The following is a 17,797-nucleotide window of genomic DNA, read 5'->3' as shown; positions in this document are numbered from 1 at the left end:
TATTGTTATACTTTAAGTGAGTGTTACACTTGAGTGAGTGTTATACTCAAGTGAGTGTTACACTACTTTAGTGAGTGTTATACTTGAGTGTTATACTATACTATACATGTTACCTATGTTTCCAGTGCATTTTTTAAAGTTAAATTGAAGAGAAAAATAATAATTACAACAAATATATAATAAAATTTTTGTCTAAAGAATAAACAAGGTAATTGTGTATACTATAGCCTACGTCACAAGATGTGTTATTCCTACTAAATTTAACTAGTAAACAGCATTTTCTGCGAACCTGATTTTTAGCTACAAGTAAACATTAAATGAAATGTGTTGTTATAAAGTCGCTACTCGGCAGGTTGGAATTGTATTAGTCTAGTTCCTTTTTAGCTTGTTTGGGNTATTAGTCTAGTTCCTTTTGAAATGTGAATTTAGTAAACATATTTAGAACTCAGCTTATTAATCAAACTAAAAGGTAAGTGTTATTCCTAGTAAGTAGAAGTAGTTGTGTTTTTTTTCATATTATACCCAATTTAGATTTATAGAAACGAGTTTCAAATCGGTAAACATAATCAAAANTATATATTTTTTTAGTACTTATTAGCCAAAGAGCCAAATATGAACATTACAACAATTTAATAAAAAATTGGGAGCCAAATCTCCTTGCAATGCAAAGCATCGGAAGAAAACTTCCAACATTTGGACAAATAGAAGTTATCGAAAACTCGATGGCAAATTTTGTACCGAAACCACAAACATACATAGCAGGTGTAATAAAATCGTATAAAAATACCTGTAAGATATGCAGTTAGATTGAAAAATACAACAACTTTTTAATAAGACAGGACAACGGCAGACAACATAACTATTCACACAGCAGGTCTGTGATGCCAATTTGTACCCCCACTATTTTAGAAAAAGTATGCGCGCGCATGCTTGTGGTACCTTTGTATCTCACCGGAGTACGCCGAAAACATACGAACAATTTCAGCCGGTAACTTGTACATGGTTTGTGTTTACGTTTACAAAAACTAATAAAATTAAACTCGATGTTCGTTACGTATTTTCACAACAATATAAAATTTTAATTACCTATCTATCGAACTTAAACAAAAAATTATGCATGTTCTCGATTTATAGAAGAATTTTAATTTATCAAAATAAGATGTAATTTTTTTCTTACCAAGTTTTTTTTTTTAAATGAAAATATTATTGCGCCTTCCGTGGATATTTGTGCCAGAGCCGCACTTTGCCGACCACTGGTCTAGTTCCTTTTGAAATATGAATTCAGTAATCATATTTAGAACTCAGTTTATTAATTAAACTAAAAGGTAAATGTTATTCCTAGTAAGTGGAAGTAGTTGTGCTTTTTTCATATTATACCCAATTGGGTATACTATAGCCTACGTCNTGAAACTAAATACAACTAAATAAACAACAACAACTAAAACAAATAACAACTACTAATAACAATAACTGAATAAACAACAACTAAATTCCATTCGCTTAGCATTGCGTCATATGTTGTTCCTACTAAATCGAAATAGTTGTGTTTTTTTCATATTATACCCAATTACGAAAGAAAGAAAATTGTGATTGAAATATTGCAATCACTGGTTACTCATTGGTCAAATGTTCTTCCATAATAGACCTTCATAAACAAAAATTGTCATTGGCTGTAAAAACTGCATCAATTGATTTGTCCTTTTATCGTTGTTCTTTGGTTTTCATTAATTCCAGTCAATATATACTTTTTAAGACGTCACAAAATTCTTTTCTTTCTTCAGTATTCATATTTATATCATATAAAATCACGGCCAAGATATTAATCATAAATAAGTAAATCACAAAATGAATATGAAAATAATTTAAATTAACATTTCATAAAAACATTCGCTGAGGACATTCAAAGAAAAAACTCAGAGGTGAAAACAATCAACTTTAAAAAATTCCAAAATTATCGTCTGCCTTTTTTCAATTTGATCTTGCTGTGTCCATTTTTTATTAATGCTTATGTTAGCCTGATTTTTTATGACTTGTTCAATTCTATTTTTGATATAATAGTTTTGAAGTTGACCGAAGTTGTTCAGTTGTTCATTTTAAAGTTTTAACTTAAGACAATATTTAAACAATGAGTAATAAATTCACCAACTTGATGCATAACAAAATTAAAAGTGAAAAAAGTGAATTGTCAAGCAGCAGCAATCGCCATAGCAACGCATGCACACTGTTTACTAATACTCTTGAACACAGTTGAAAAGTTTGATGACGTCCGAATAAGGTGTGTACGCCATCAAATCCAAAACAAAACCCATTTTACCAATGGGTAAAAACAAATCCAAGCCGATGAGACTAATTTCTGAGAAGCTACGCGGGCTAAATATTTTTTAGCATTAAAGCTAGTGCTAGTTAAGGATAAATGTCTTTTAACATTTTAATTTTTCTTTCAAAAAAATACATTACTTTTTTTCTGGTCTGAGCTTTGATTCGTTTATGTGCTGAAATCATACATAAAATTTATTTTCTTTATTTCAAAGCAATTATTATGCTATAAATGATCAAAAACTGCAATTTTAACCTCATAAACATTTTATTCCAAAAATGAGGACCATTGTTGGTTATAAAAGTTAACTTTTATTACCCTTCGGCAAAATGGGTATTACTTTGTGTTTGATGGCGTGCGCACGGTATTTGGACGTCATCACATTTTTCAACTGAGTTCAAGTGTAATAGTAAACAGTGCGCATAGGTCGTCATTGCATGCGTTGCTATGGCGACCGCTGCTGTTTGAATTGAGACAGTTTTGCAACCCATGATTTGAAATGTTGTGACGTTTATCGGAGTCAAACCAGAAGAAAAAGCATATGAGGAATGGGTAACCAATGATTGTAACATGGCGATTACAATTTTTATTATATACTTTAACTGACTAGTTTTTCTTATTTTTTTGTGTGATATTTATTTCTTTAATCAAAAAAAATGAATTAATTACTTTCACCGGCTTAATGGAATTTTTTTTATTCAATTATAATCCATCGTTAAATGATTAAGATTGATATCATTGCTATTTATGATAGTTCGTTACAAATTCAAGAAAAAAAAAATTTTAAATAACTCAACAGTAAAGAAATTTTACAAATTACTGCAACATTTTCAATTGAAAAATAACTGAAATAAAATTCTTCCAAAATAAAACAACAAGAAATATTTTTTTTTCTTCCAGGTTTGAACTTGAAGGAACAAAACGTTACTGAGAAGCATTTGCAAAGATGCAAGAGTTATTACTTCCTAAGATTGTGAACACGTTATAGAAAACAGTATTTAAAACTCACAATGGGCTGCACGTTCGCTAAAGCGCAAAAGAACGGGAGTGTCCAGGATCTTAATCACGCTACAGAAGCTCCCGCCGCCCCTCCTCCCCAAGATCCCCGGATACCACTGACAGCCCGACAGAAATTCAGCATATCCAAGTCTTGGAAAGCCATTGCCAGAGCTATGGATACAACGGGAGTCGCCATGTTTGTTAAGTAAGTTGATAAATATTTGTATTTTACTGTCACTTGCAGCAAAATAACTTAAGCCCTAATTGAACCAATATTCGCGAATCTTGGCTCAGTAAGGGTTCAAAGGGCTGTTATTTTCCGATATTTGCCCTATATAGAATTATCAGATTCACTCGATATTTTATACTCATTCAGCCAATGGAGGCCTTATACAGAATTGTCAGATTCACCCGATATTTTATTTTCATTCAGCAAATAGAGGCCCTACATAGAATTGTCAGATTCACCCGATATTTTATATTCATTCAGCCAATGGAGGCTCTATATAGAATTGTCAGATTCACCCGATATTTTATTTTCATTCAGCCAATGGAGGCCCTACATAGAATTGTCAGATTCACCTGCTATTTTATTTTCATTCAGCCAATGGAGGTTCTTTATAGAATTGTCAGATTCACCAGATATTTTATTTTCATTCAGCCAATAGAGACCCTACATAGAATTGTCAGATTCAACCGATATTTTATTTTCATTCATCCAATGGAGGCCCTATATAGAATTGTCAGATTCACCCGATATTTTATTTTCATACAGCCAATAGAGGCCCTATATAGAATTGTCAGATTCACCCGATATTTTATATTCATTCAGCCAATGGAGGCCCTACACAGAATTGTCCGATTCACCCGATATTTTCATATTCATTAAGCAGCCAATATCAGCCCTAACTGTCAGATTTACCCGATATTTAATATTCATCATTCAGCCCCATAAAGACCGATACTAGGCCCATATAGGGCTAATATTTTATTTTTATTTAATAACCGCCGTTAAACAGCCGATCCAATTTTTGGTTTACGATTACTAATGTTCAACTCCGTAGCCTTGTCATTTTGAGCCCAATCCAGAAGACAAGGGAACNCTGGATCAGTACCCGCAGAGGCATTGAGTTGCTATGGGAACATGGAGGACTTTGTGACTCGACTGATTTAATGTGCACCAGTCACCATTTTACTACACGGTGAGTCTTCGACCGGCTGGGATCGAACCCACGAACTCTTGGACATGGGCCCAGCGACCTATAGGGCCAATATTAAAAAAATTCTAGACATTCCAATATTGGTCGCTTGGTACATGTTGATACAGAACCCCATAGTAAGCCAATTTTAAACCCATCTGGGGCCAAGGTAAAATTGTTGCTAGGGGTGTTTGTAAGAAAATAATTTCTGTTTTTTTTTTAATGTAAAATTATTAACAGTATTATTAAAGAAGGTCTTTCTTGGATTATTACTAATAATCAACAGATTTAAGAATTTACTAAACATAATAAAACTGGATTCTTGATTTTCAGAATCTTTTCAATAGCATTTCCCTTTCTAAGCTAGAAGATATACTTTTGAGTTATTACTGTGATCCTTGATTGCGATTTTGATTATTACGAAATTCCAATTAATTTTTATATTTTTAGTAATTATCTTTACAATGGAAAAGATATTTTTATTCAAAATGATCTAATACCACAAGGATATAATTTTTCATCCCTCTTAGCTAACTTATTTTTGCACTATTATCAACAAAAAAATTATACTCTTAATATTAAATTTGTTTTTAGATTTTTAGACAATTTAATTATCTTTAATTTCAAAGATTATACAATTTTATTAAATAATATATACACCGAGGAATTAATCTTGCTTCGCAATCATGATGATAATATTAATTTTAATTTTTTGTATTTGAGTATTACAAAAGAGAAAATATCTGTTTTGTTGATTTATACGATAAAAGAAATGATTGTAATTGTTTTATAATGAAACGTTTCTAAAAACATCTATTTAATATAATTTTTAATCAAATGAATAGAATTAAAACAATATGTAATAATGTTTATTCCCCAAAAAAATAGACTAACTCTTTCAGAATTCAATAAAAAAACAATGGATACCCAACTAAAGTGATTAAATTTTATATAAAATAATTGAGTTAATTGCATGCTATTATAAATAAATTTACTAAAAAAGTTGAATAATTAACATTGAAAGGAGCTTTTTTAAAAATATTTTATTAAATGTTTAACAAATCGAAAAAAGTTTTATTAATTAAAAGTAAGTATAATGTAACGTTAAAAATAAAATAATTCAAGGAAGTCGTTTTTTTTTTTCAAGATTGTTTGTAATATTAATTGGTTGGCTATCATTCTTGCAGCAAAATAATATCATCCGATTTTTATAGTAAAACATTTAATATCTGGGTTTTTTTTCTCTTCCATATTTGCGTATATATTTACTTGTTTTCAGTGCCCTCTGGTTGGGAAGCTTCAAAATATGCAGTTCTGATTTGCCTGATGAATAGGAGGGTCGTTAATTTACTGCCAGTTATTTGAAGGTTTGCCAGTTTGTCATTAAAGACCTTGGATTATATCAATATAATTTTTAAAAATAATCGTCATCGTTATGGCAGAAAGCCAATATTTACTCTTGAAATCTGACAATAGCTAAGAAACAGTTGCATTTTTTCGGAATAACTAATTATAAACATTGGTTGCAGAAATTAAACATTTTGTGGAAAAAATGTGCAGTTATTACAATGCAGATAGATATTGTCAGTCTGAAAAATACAGATATTCTATCACACTGAAAAATAAAAAATTTAAATATAAAAAATATGCTCCACAGACGATTTCCAAAAAGCCACTGTCCCGTAGTGGACTGATCGTTAAGACACGGTGCCCAGCAGATCTCCGAAGTCAAACATCACTGGCTGTGGTCAGTGTGCGGTTGGGTGACCACTTGGATCAGTCTGCGTAGGGACCAAAGGTGTGCGGTATGCGTCCTCGTTAAACAGTTCTACCTTAAAGTGCCCGACTTCGCGTGCAGGTCATCGGGCTGCCAAAAGCGGGGGTGCCATCCCTTCTGCAGAGAATCAAAATTGTGATGGCTTGTCTTCGGATCATCCTCAGGGATGCTTCCCAGACATTGTGCAGCTCTAGTGCGACGTAAATGAACAACAACAACTATCAGAACCAATGGTAGAGTAGCACGCTTTAGTATGCATTAATNTAAAATCTTAATTATCAGGTGATTCTATACAGCATTATTGTTCTTTCGCGGTTGAAACCGGTTTATACTTGTTTATGTTCGTGTATCAATTGGTTAATATTCTAATGTAATACGTCAAAAATGAATACAAATAGGAAGTATATGAAAAATCTCCTGATTAAAAACCCATTACATGCGTGTTTAAATCTAAAAGTATTGCCTATAAACTCGTGCAAAATATGCAATTATTTAAACACTACAGTGCTTCTAATAATTTATTCTAATAATTATAATATACTACTATAATACCTGATACAATAAATGTTTTTAATTTATACAATCAATCGTCTAATTTTTCCAATCGTTGAATTTATATTATATATCGTCTAATTTAGTCAATTGATACACGAAAGTAAAAAAGTGCAAACCGGTTTCAGTCACATAAGAAACAATAAAGCAGTATAGTATCACTTGATAATTAAGATTTTGCATAGAATCTTATAGTGTGTCTAATAATTTGACCAGGCACTGTAAATAAGTAAGTTATATCATTAGAATATCAAAAGACAATTTCACTACCATATAATATTTCAATATTCTTATAGCGAAATGTTGAAAAGGGAACAAATAATAAATAATTTTTTTACTCAAAAGTACAGGACAGCCTTTTTTAAAGCTATAAGTTGCAAGCTGCATGTTTTAAACAGGCATGACTTTAAAGAAGCTATGTGGATACACCAGGTTTTATTGAATTTTGAATTTTTTCAAGAAAACACAATTTCTCGTGTCGTTGCATGCAGTCAAAGCTTTACATTGATATTTTCAGAAATGTAGACATTGAATTTTGATTTTTTTTTTCTTCATTTTTTTGGTACTGAATATTTTCAACGTTTATATTTCAATGAATTTTGTAACATTTTCCTTCATTTTAAATTTTATGCATTTAAATTAAAATTTAATTCATTTTAAATTAAAATAATATTTTTCTTACATTTTTTTTTGATGAAATTTAATGTTACTTTGAATTCCAAATTTCCACCAAATGTATATTAAAATCGTTACTTTTTTTCGTTTTGTACTTGTAGTTTTTACTCGTTACTTTTTCAAATCAAAACTTTTTACTCATTACTTTTACTTAAAATACTTTTACTCGTTAATTTTAAGAGTAACGTTCCCACGTATGGTGCTCATATTAAACACATGTAACTATTAATTAATTACATTCAATTTCATGTATGATGTGTTGTAATAAGTCTATATTAAGCTGCTATTGAAACTAGGACATTAATTTAAGGGCACCCTCTATTACCTAGAAAGCATGTAACCTTACGGCCACCTTGTGTTGGAATTTTTATTTTCATGAAAATGCTAGTAGTAAAAAACCTTTTTTCAATAAAGCAAAAATATTGCAGTTTCAAACCTTTCATCCTAAAAGGATTAAGAATCTATAAATATATTTCTCTTACACGGCGACAAAAAAAAGCCTCATTACAACTCCCCGAATGGCAACGCTAGAAAATCGACCCATGATTGCCGCTAAAAATGTCACATGCCAAATCAAGCTAAGGTGGCTCAACATACGGCGCTTTTAAAAACGGAAACTGAAATAACAAGAGAGAGCATTCTCATCAAACGTGATCTCTTCCGAAATTCACCCTATCAGCTGCGGCAATCTCATACTATTAAGCTAGGCAGAAGTGAGTAGTCTTTGTCGATAGATTTCTATTTTAGTATTTTCTCGAAAGCCCTTTTTTTCACGCCAAAATTTAAACCTTTTTAAAGAGATATCAGTTTTAGAAATTTTATCTAAAGATTTTATACTATAGCACATTTCTAATAGGTTTAACGAATTACATGTCATTTATTGGAATTCCAATTTATTTTAATGACTTAGTATTTACTAAAAATATGTAATTTCTTTTAAAATAATTTTTGTTATATGGATTTTTATTATTGTTTTGAATTCTTACAATTTTGCGTATTTGCAATGTACCTAAGTTAGTAGCGAGCTTGGTTTGCGAAGCAAACCATATAAGAGTGCGTAGCAATTTTCAGGGGTAGGCGAGCGTTAGCGAGCAGGGGGCGCGGACCACTATTAATTTTTAACGCTTTTTTAAAAAGTATTGTCACTCAAATAAAATGGTCATTTATGTCCATTTTGCCGTTTTTGATGACGTCACACTAGCGATGGGATCAAATTGCATTGTCCATTAAAATTTCATGACAAGGTGGATTTTACCTGAGCATACAAGACGTTACGAAAAAAAAAAACCTTAAAATTGCCTAGATTTAAGATTATTTTTACCTTGAGACCTTTCTTTATTCAAGGATTTTTTTCACGCTAGAAAACCCTAAGATAACCTCTATTTAAGGTTTTTATATCGAAGGTTGTTTTCCAAGGTTTTGGATTAGGGTAATGCGCGTAGAGTATACCAGATGATCACAGATCTCGTTTTAAGGTTAGAAGGTTTACATGTCAATCACACGAAAAAACTTTTTTAGGTTTACATTAAAAGGTTGAGTGAAAATAAACCTTATTTTACTATCTGGGTTACCGAGATCTTAAAGTTCAGCAATTAATATCAATTTTACGTGTATGCCCATTTCAAGGGCGTTAATAATCTAGAACCTATCATTTCAATTTGTCCCAACTGTAAATGATATTTTTTACTCGTTACTTATTCAAATCAAACTAGTTACTTTTTACGCATTACATTTGCTTAAATTACCTGTACTTTTACTCGTTACTTTTTTAAAGTCGTTCTTATGTGTAACCAGGAACTATATTTGGTTCTTGGCGTAGTAGAGCATCACTTTGGTGTTAAGATACACGAAAAGTTTTTGAGGTGTAAAGTCCATTAGATACTTGCACTTCCTGAAGAAGAAGATAAACATACCTGCACATTTGACCTATTGCTTCAGCTGATCGTCAATGAATTAAATGGCGTCTTAAAGTTTTTCCACTTATGTTAAAATGTTAATTAACGTGAAGTTAATTAAATACAGCGTAGTATCACACATTTGTCGAAATATAATTTATTAGATTTATTATGTGTTTACGTATTTCTTTGCAATTTACGTAATATGCTTTTGTTTTGTGTACCTGGCAACTTTGCATAATTAGTTTTGTTTCTGTTTTACATGGCTTCGTGCCTGTCTTTGAGTTAAGTAAAAAAAGTATGGTAAAAGAATTAGAATCAGTGTGCAAGAATCTTTGTGAAGTATTATGGAATCTATCACTTCAGAGAACTGATACTTGGTAGGGTATGTTAACTCGAAATAGGAAGGGAAGAACAGTTTCTAACGTAAACAAAGTCACTTTTTAACAACCGATCAGGTTAGAGATACGTACACTACGCCACTTGCAGGTATCTCGTTGCTCGTAATACCTAAGCTTTAATATTTTTTTAATAGTAGTTTTTAATTTTTTAATAATTTTTCTAAAAACAGTTAATTAGTCTGCGTAGGGACCGAGGGTGTGCGATATTGGTCCTCGTTCTACTGTAAAGTGCTCAACTTCACGTGCAGGTCGTCGGGCTACCATCCCCTCTGCAGAGCATGTACGTATCCTTCGCAATTTTTAGCAATTTCTTTTTAAAATTTTTTTCTAATGGTAGGCACTGAACTTTCGTTCTTTACCTCGGAAAACGCCGGAAGTATTACTCATTTAACGTTACCCAGTGGGCAGCCGTGAACCTAAGTCTCAGAGGCGAGCAACATTACCCACGCCATACTACTACAGATACCCGTTTATAGGGTAGGCCACATTCACACAATAGAGAACAACATTCAGAGAGAAACATCCATGCCCTGAGCGGGATTCGAACCCTCAACCATTGGTTTCGCAGTCAGACACGCTAACCGCTCGACCGCCTGGGCGGCTTTTTTTTTAAATTTTAAAACGATATTTTTGTTATTAATTAAAAATTCCTCCGAAGATTTCGTTTAATTTTATTGAGTATTTTAGCAGTTATAATAAGAAAAAGTAAGAAAAAAAAGTATTTTATATAAAAATGTTCATATTTTCGTCAATATTTAAGGTAGGTTTATGAAATTTCATGCAATCATTGCCGAATTATAATCAAAATAATTGATACAAGTTGCAAGGGTGTTCAAAAACTCTCTTTTTCGTTCGTTTTATTGCCAGATTTTCAACCCCCTGAAATCTTTAAACTTTATTGATACGTATTAAAAATTGCATGAACTTGTTATAAAATAATTCTTTAAGAATATCTTGAATAAATTTGAAGAAAAAAAATTGCTGAAAATTGAAAACTTCTCTTCTCTTATTGTAGGACAATATATAATAAAACTTCTAAAATCTATTTAAATTATAAGTTTGTCTTGTAGCATCAAAACTGTTCTAGATTATAATAAAACATTCCGAGTATGAATTTAGGCTATAGCATCGCATCATTAAAACACAAAAGATATTTGTATATTCAAGTAAAGTGCTGTTCTTTCAGAAAAAAAGCACATTCGCCAAATTGTATTATTATACTTTGGAGAATGAGAATTGGATATAAAACTCTCGACCCCAGTTGTCCTGACAATGGTCGAAATAATTTAAATGAAGAAACAAGGATGTTGGGAAACAAACTGATGTGAAGAGGTGACTTCCTTTCGTTCCATAATTACCTTTCCTCCCATTATTAGTCATTAAACAATGGAAGCAAATTCACGCAGCACAGTAAATTAGATTGGTATTAATTTTGCGGAGAAACTCATCGACTAGCCATTCCAGGTAGGCTGCTAATTTCGAAATTCTCAGTCTCATTACGTTATTTAGACACTAGATTTGCTAATGACCAAGCGCAAATTAAAATTTAATCTTTTTGCTAATTGAACTCATCTGATAAGAAAATGGAATTATCTAAAATGAACTTTAGTTTATATATATATATAATGCAAAAATTATAAATACTTTTGCATTAATAAAAGAATTAAAACTCTTTCGGTTTCATAAAATGTCTTTGGTAAAAAGTATGAGTAGAGATATTCTTGAAAACATACCATTGAATTATAATTAGATTTATATTTCAAAGGAGGAGTTATTTTTAGAATCTTGTCCCTCTTTCACGTCCATATTAGGAAGCAGTAAATGATTTTTCATAATGCGTAGAGTTACAAAGGCATGTATGACTGGAACCTAATTACATCATTATCTGTAGTATTTAATGCGGGACCGATGATTTTCGCATGTCTCTTGCTGAATAACGTGTTCCAATAAACATCTGCCGGAACCATCCGGAGTCTTGTCCACACCCCCTCCCTTGTGGAGTGGAGATGTGAACTATTATAACCACCAGCATAACTTTAAATAAACCTTTTTATAACTTGTTATGGCTTTTGACTGCATTATTAAAGTTGAATACANATATATATATATATATGCGAGGCATATCCGGAAAATAAGTTCCGTTTAGGAAAAATTCCCATAAAAAGGTAATCTCGAAATAAAATTTATTTTTATAAGAAAAAACATTTCTGCAACATTTTTGCTGCATAGTTACCACCATTTAAAGACGTTCGTATAAGTGAGAAATTTAATTACCTCTAAAGGAGAAACTCATGTGCACTAATTAATTAGCATATTTGAGATCACCCCCCTCAAATCATTAAGATTGAGTCCTAAAGCGTGAAGATCCGATGATTAGATCAAAAACTATTTAGGGTGATTAGTTTTTTTCTTCTTTTTTTGGTGGGCTGTAGAATATTTTCTCAAGGATATGGCGGGGATCTGGTATGTCATGAGCATTCAAGAACTATCGCAGCCTCTACAGAAATGCGTCGGTAGATTTGGGGATTAAGCAAAAAACTACACAAACATTCAAACTTTAAGATGATGCAAATATTATTTAAAATTGACTGATTTCCGTATTTCTAAAATCAATAGGATACCCAACTTTCGGGATAACCCTCGTAATAGAGTTACTTATGAGAAAATTTGAAATATGTGTCAATTTTTTTGTATTAATCTTTCAGTATTATTTTAACAATACAGTCAGTACAAAAGCTAAGAATTTTTACAGTTTCAGTGTTTTTGAGAAAGGTTTCTATTTAATTAGAGAATATCAATCTGACATATTTTATACTTATCTGAAATAATAAAAATGCTATTTACTTTTTCCTTTCTTAATTTTCTCCGTCGCATAAAATATGAAAATTTTCTGTCACTAAAAAAAATATTGTAAAAGATTCGTGTTCAAAAAAAGAAAAAGAAAAAAAACTTAAGAAACTGCAATGAATAGTTTAGAAGGTAAAGAACTCAAGAAAAAAGGAATTTTTTATAATCTCCACTTTAAAATATTAAACTTATATTTCATCCTTGCCTTTAAAAAAGTTTGCTGTCTCTTTTGCTCTAAAAACGCGTACAATAAATTTTTTTTTCCTTCTAGAATTCCCCTCTTCTTTAATGATTTTTAAGTCTTAAACATTTTATGTGTTGAGACCTTAAATAATAATTAGAAAGAGATCGCTTACTTCTGACGAAATCTTAGAATTTAAATATTCATAAAATCCATAAAATAAGAATGCTTCGAGAAATTAAATTATTTATTCTGAAACTTTTAATGGAGCGCTAGTTAAATTTTTCTGAAAATACTTAATAAAGTTAATGTGTGACATGAAGAAAATAACTTTTCCTCTTAAATTCATTAAATTTCAAATTTAAACAAAATATAAACTCTCGTAATTATCCATATAATATACAGTCTCTGACCAAATTATAAATTATCAGTTGATACTATACAGCTTTAAGGCTTATAAGCAAATGATACCGGTTTGTTTTCGTTTTCGTTCGAGTTTCAATTAGATTGTAATGCAATACGTTAAAATTAAATGCATATAGTAAGTATGTAAGAAATCTCCTGAATAAAACCCCATTACATGTATGTTTAAACATAAAAGTATTCCTATAAACTCATGCAAATCACGTAATTATTAAAAAACTACAGTGCGTCTAATAATTTGATCTAATTATTACAATATTCTAATATAATACCTGATATAATAACTATTCCATATTTATATAATATATCGTCTAGTTTACCCACTCGTTGAATTTACATTATATATCGTGTTCTTTAACCAATTGATACATGACGTAAACAAGTGCAAACTGGTTTTAGTCACGTAAACACAATAAAGCTGTATAGTATCACTTGATAATTGAGATTTTACATAGAATCTAATAGTGCGTCTAATAAGTTGCATCTGCTTGTTGAAGATACACTCCATCAAAATAATTTTGATTACTTTTATTCATTCATTAAAATATAATTTATTAAACTGTTACAAGTTGGAAATTCGTCAGAGTTTCAATAGGGTGTCAAATTCAACCACATCATTATGCAAATGAAATTATCTTAACTTATTTATACTTACTTATAATGTCTATATTTAAACTTATTTATATTGTTAAAACTGTTGTGTAATCCCTAACTAAATTTGGNATTATTAAAAAACTACAGTGCGTCTAATCATTTGATCTAATTATTACAATATTCTAATATAATACCTGATGTAATAACTATTCCATATTTATATAATATATCGTCTAGTTTATCCACTCGTTGAATTTATATTATATATCGTGTTCTTTAACCAATTGATACATGACGTAAACAAGTGCAAACTGGTTTTAGTCACGGAAAAACAATAAAGCTGTATAGTATCACTTGATAATTGAGATTTTACATAGAATCTAATAGTGCGTCTAATAAGTGGCATCTGTTTGTTGAAGATACAATCCATCAAAATAATTTTGATAACTGTTATACATTTATCAAAATATAATTTATTGAACTGTTACAAGTTAGAAATTCGTCAGAGTTTCAATAGGGTGTCAAATTCAACCACATCATTATGCAAATGAAATTATCTTAACTTATGTATACTTACTTATAATATATATATTTAAACTTATATATATTGTTAAAACTGTTGTGTAATCCCTAACTAAATTTGGAGTTGAAAAACTCAAAAATTATATAAATAAATACTTTTATTCCAAGTTAATGCCGAATCTAGCATTCGTACACAATTTCAAGGGTGTACTTAAAGTAAAAACCAATAATTGGGTACTTGCACTTCTAGAAGAACAAGAAAGATCAGGATGCCTACACACGTGACCTATTACGTCAGCTCCAGCTGATGGTTTCTAAACAAAATGGCGTTTTAGAGTTGAGCTAAGTTTCTCCACTTATGTTAGAATGTTAATTAACATGAAGTTAATTAAATGCAGCACCGTATCTCACAATGAATTTGTTGAAATATAATTATTTCTCTACGTATTTTACTTAAGTTAGATTTATTATTTGCTTTTATATTTTATTGCGAACGTGATGTTTTGAGTACTTAGCAACTTCGATACATAATTAGTTTGTTTATGTTCTATATGATAAATGTCTTTTTCTATATGTTCTACAGAAAAAGACATTTTGGTCTTAAAAACTAACAAAACTGGAAAACACTATCAGGATAAAGTTTATCCTGGAAAAACTTTTTGAGAAGGCTATAAGGCCAAGCCATTGAGGATGATGTTCTATGTGGCTTCATGTCTGCCATTGTGTTAAGTAAGGAATATATAATGAAAGAATCGTCTTATCTTTGTGTGAAAATATATAATGTGTCATTAAAGAGAATTGATGCTTGACGGGCTTGGCTTACTCGAAATAGCATGAAAAGAACAGTTGAAAACGTAAACAAGTGCTATGTTTTAACAACCAATCAGGATCGATCTAACCACACTACGTCACTTGCAGGTATTCCATTGAAGAAGCTTACACTAAGCTCAGTTGTATTTTGAATTGTTTCCACCGAATTTGATGCACGTTTGGTAACTGTCAGTTGACAATGGTAAATTGTTTACAATAGAGTACGAGAAAGTGGAAATTTGTTTTCTCTCGCACGTTGCTAAATATTTTCAGAAACCGAAATTAACTGTAATAAAAGTTATTATTATTATTTTTTAGTTACGTAATAAAGATAATTATATTTTTACATTCTTTGGTTGGCATAAATCTGTTAATTGTATTAAATTTATTTCTTTTTACTTTTGTTTCATTTAACCCTAGTATGAATGCATCTTAGTATTCACTGTACTGTGCAGCGCGTTAAAAAAGAAAAAACTTGCACCTGAAAACACCCACCCTGCATAAGTTTTGATCGAATGATCGAAGTTTCACATTCTGGGACTCAATCTTAATGTCTCGAGGGGGTGACCTTTAATATTCTAATTGAAAAGTGTAGAAGATATTTTAAGTTACAAACAGAAAAAAAATTCGCAAGAACAGAAAAAAATGCTTATTTTGAATGTTTAAATCAAATTTAGAATTAAACTACCTAAATTCACTTTCGTTTAAACTCTAAAATACCAATGGAAGAGAAACAGAATTTGGCATGAAGGACTTACCCCGCTGCGTCCACTTAAAATGTAAAAAGGACTCCCCATGGATCAGTAGTAGCGCTTCGTCTTCTCGCTCCACAAGTCCTGGGTTCGATCCTCGTACCGGGCAAATTTGAGTCCGACTTTCATCCTTTCAGTGTGTCGATAAAATGAGTACCAAGGATGCTTGGAGACTAAACACTGGGGGCTCCGCGTTCGGCTGACCACCCAACCGAAACATCTACTTTTGCACCCCAGAGCGCAAGGTCAAGAAAATTGAGATGGGCACAGTAGGCCTTGCCCCTCCCCCCCCCNCCCCCCCCCGTAACGGAATCGTGGCTACATTGTCGCAAAACGTTACCGAGCTCTTGCGGAAAGATTTTTCTTTTAAGAAGTAAAAAGTTTTTTTTCCTGCAGAAATTTTCGAAAGATTTTATCTTTTCTTCTGAATTATATTCAAAAGAAGCCTTTCTCGCTCATCGGTGTTGAAAGAAAATTCTTTTTCTACTTTCATTTGAGAACAATGAAAAATAAAGATTAATGAAGTGAAAAATTTGGTTTTCTTTTCTGCAGAAAATTCCGTTCTAATTTTGTTAATGCAGTTATTACCATAGTCTTAAAATCCGACATTTTTAATATGATATTATTTATTACAACAACTGAATCTCGAAATGAAAACGTGCATTTAGTAACCCTTAAACTCCAATTTTCTGCTACGGATTTCACGGTTTTTTTTTTTTTTTTTTTTAATTAAGATTATGATTTACTAAATGCAAAAAATGAAATAATTAGTGAGTTTTCCCCTACAAAATGTGAGAATCTAGCCCAAAATATTAAAATAAAAATTACATATTTAATTTTTAAAAAAAATTTATTTGATCCGAAAAGTTTTTTTTCTTTTTCATTTTTATTTATTTATTTATTTATTTTTTTGAAGTTGATGCTTGTGTTACTTTAATTTAGTAACATGTACATTAGTTATTTTTAAATGTATCTTGCAGAAAGATATTTGTCTTTCGACTTCAATTATTTCTATCGGGTTTATGTTTACACTGAAGATTGGTTAAACTATTATTAGCGAATACATCCAGTTTTCTTGAAATACAGGAAAACTATTCAAATGAAAAATAACTAGTCAAAGGGGTAAGTAACAAAAAATATACAGTACACTCTCGATTATCCGTGCGCGGATTATCCGGTTTGCGGATTATCCGTGCTCATTCCGGAGTCACACAAAAAATATTAAGAGAAACATTTTCAAGATTAAAAAAATTTGATTCATGAAGTTATAACACTACCAAATTTTTGGAAGCAATATTCGTTATTGGATTGCAGTATATGGAACATCAGCAGAATGGTCAAAGGTAAAATCGTCTACGTTATCACGATCTTGGAGAAAGATGATACCGCTTGATGAACAATCCTCTTCAGATGTTCAAGAAAAATATGATAACAGTATTCTCGAACAAGCAAAAGAAATCGAAGGTTTTGAAATTCTTGATGAAGAAAATTTAGAAGATTGGTTTCAAAGTGATGCATGTGAGCCTGGCTCCAACTGATGAAGACATCGTTATGTTGTTGAATCAAATAGTGATGATAGTAACTGATGCAGAAGATGTAGTAAATGAATGAAATATAATTTCTCATTCTACTGCTCTGTTGAAACTTTATTAGATTATATGGGAGGATTTGATTACGGTGACATTACTGCAGTTCGTAAAATATGTGCATCGATATATTGCGAAGACGCATTACACATTTTTTAAGAAGTAAAATTCCTAGTTTGATGTTATTCTTGCAAATGTCAGTAATTTTTAAATTTTTTTGTACTGGTATTGAATTTTTCTTTAATAAAAGGAGTTTTCGGATTATCC

At 30.9% G+C, this 17,797-nt stretch overlaps 1 protein-coding gene across 3 annotated transcripts in view; it reads left to right on the top strand.

The window, feature by feature from the left end:
- LOC107454198 (cytoglobin-1) overlaps positions 1-17,797 on the top strand; it is a 145,682-nt gene that overhangs the window by 123,581 nt on the left and 4,304 nt on the right. For all 3 annotated transcript variants that reach the window (XM_016071303.3, XM_016071304.3, XM_016071305.3), the window contains one exon: positions 3,218-3,521. In XM_016071303.3, the coding sequence (XP_015926789.1) occupies positions 3,328-3,521 (194 nt within the window). In that variant the 5' untranslated portion in view covers positions 3,218-3,327. The remainder of the gene's footprint in view (positions 1-3,217; positions 3,522-17,797) is intronic.

Source organism: Parasteatoda tepidariorum, chromosome 8, assembly GCF_043381705.1.
Source record: "Parasteatoda tepidariorum isolate YZ-2023 chromosome 8, CAS_Ptep_4.0, whole genome shotgun sequence".
In the NCBI taxonomy this organism is placed as follows: domain Eukaryota; kingdom Metazoa; phylum Arthropoda; class Arachnida; order Araneae; family Theridiidae; genus Parasteatoda; species Parasteatoda tepidariorum.
Note: the sequence above shows the minus strand (reverse complement) of the source record. Positions and strands in the feature narration are given on the sequence as shown.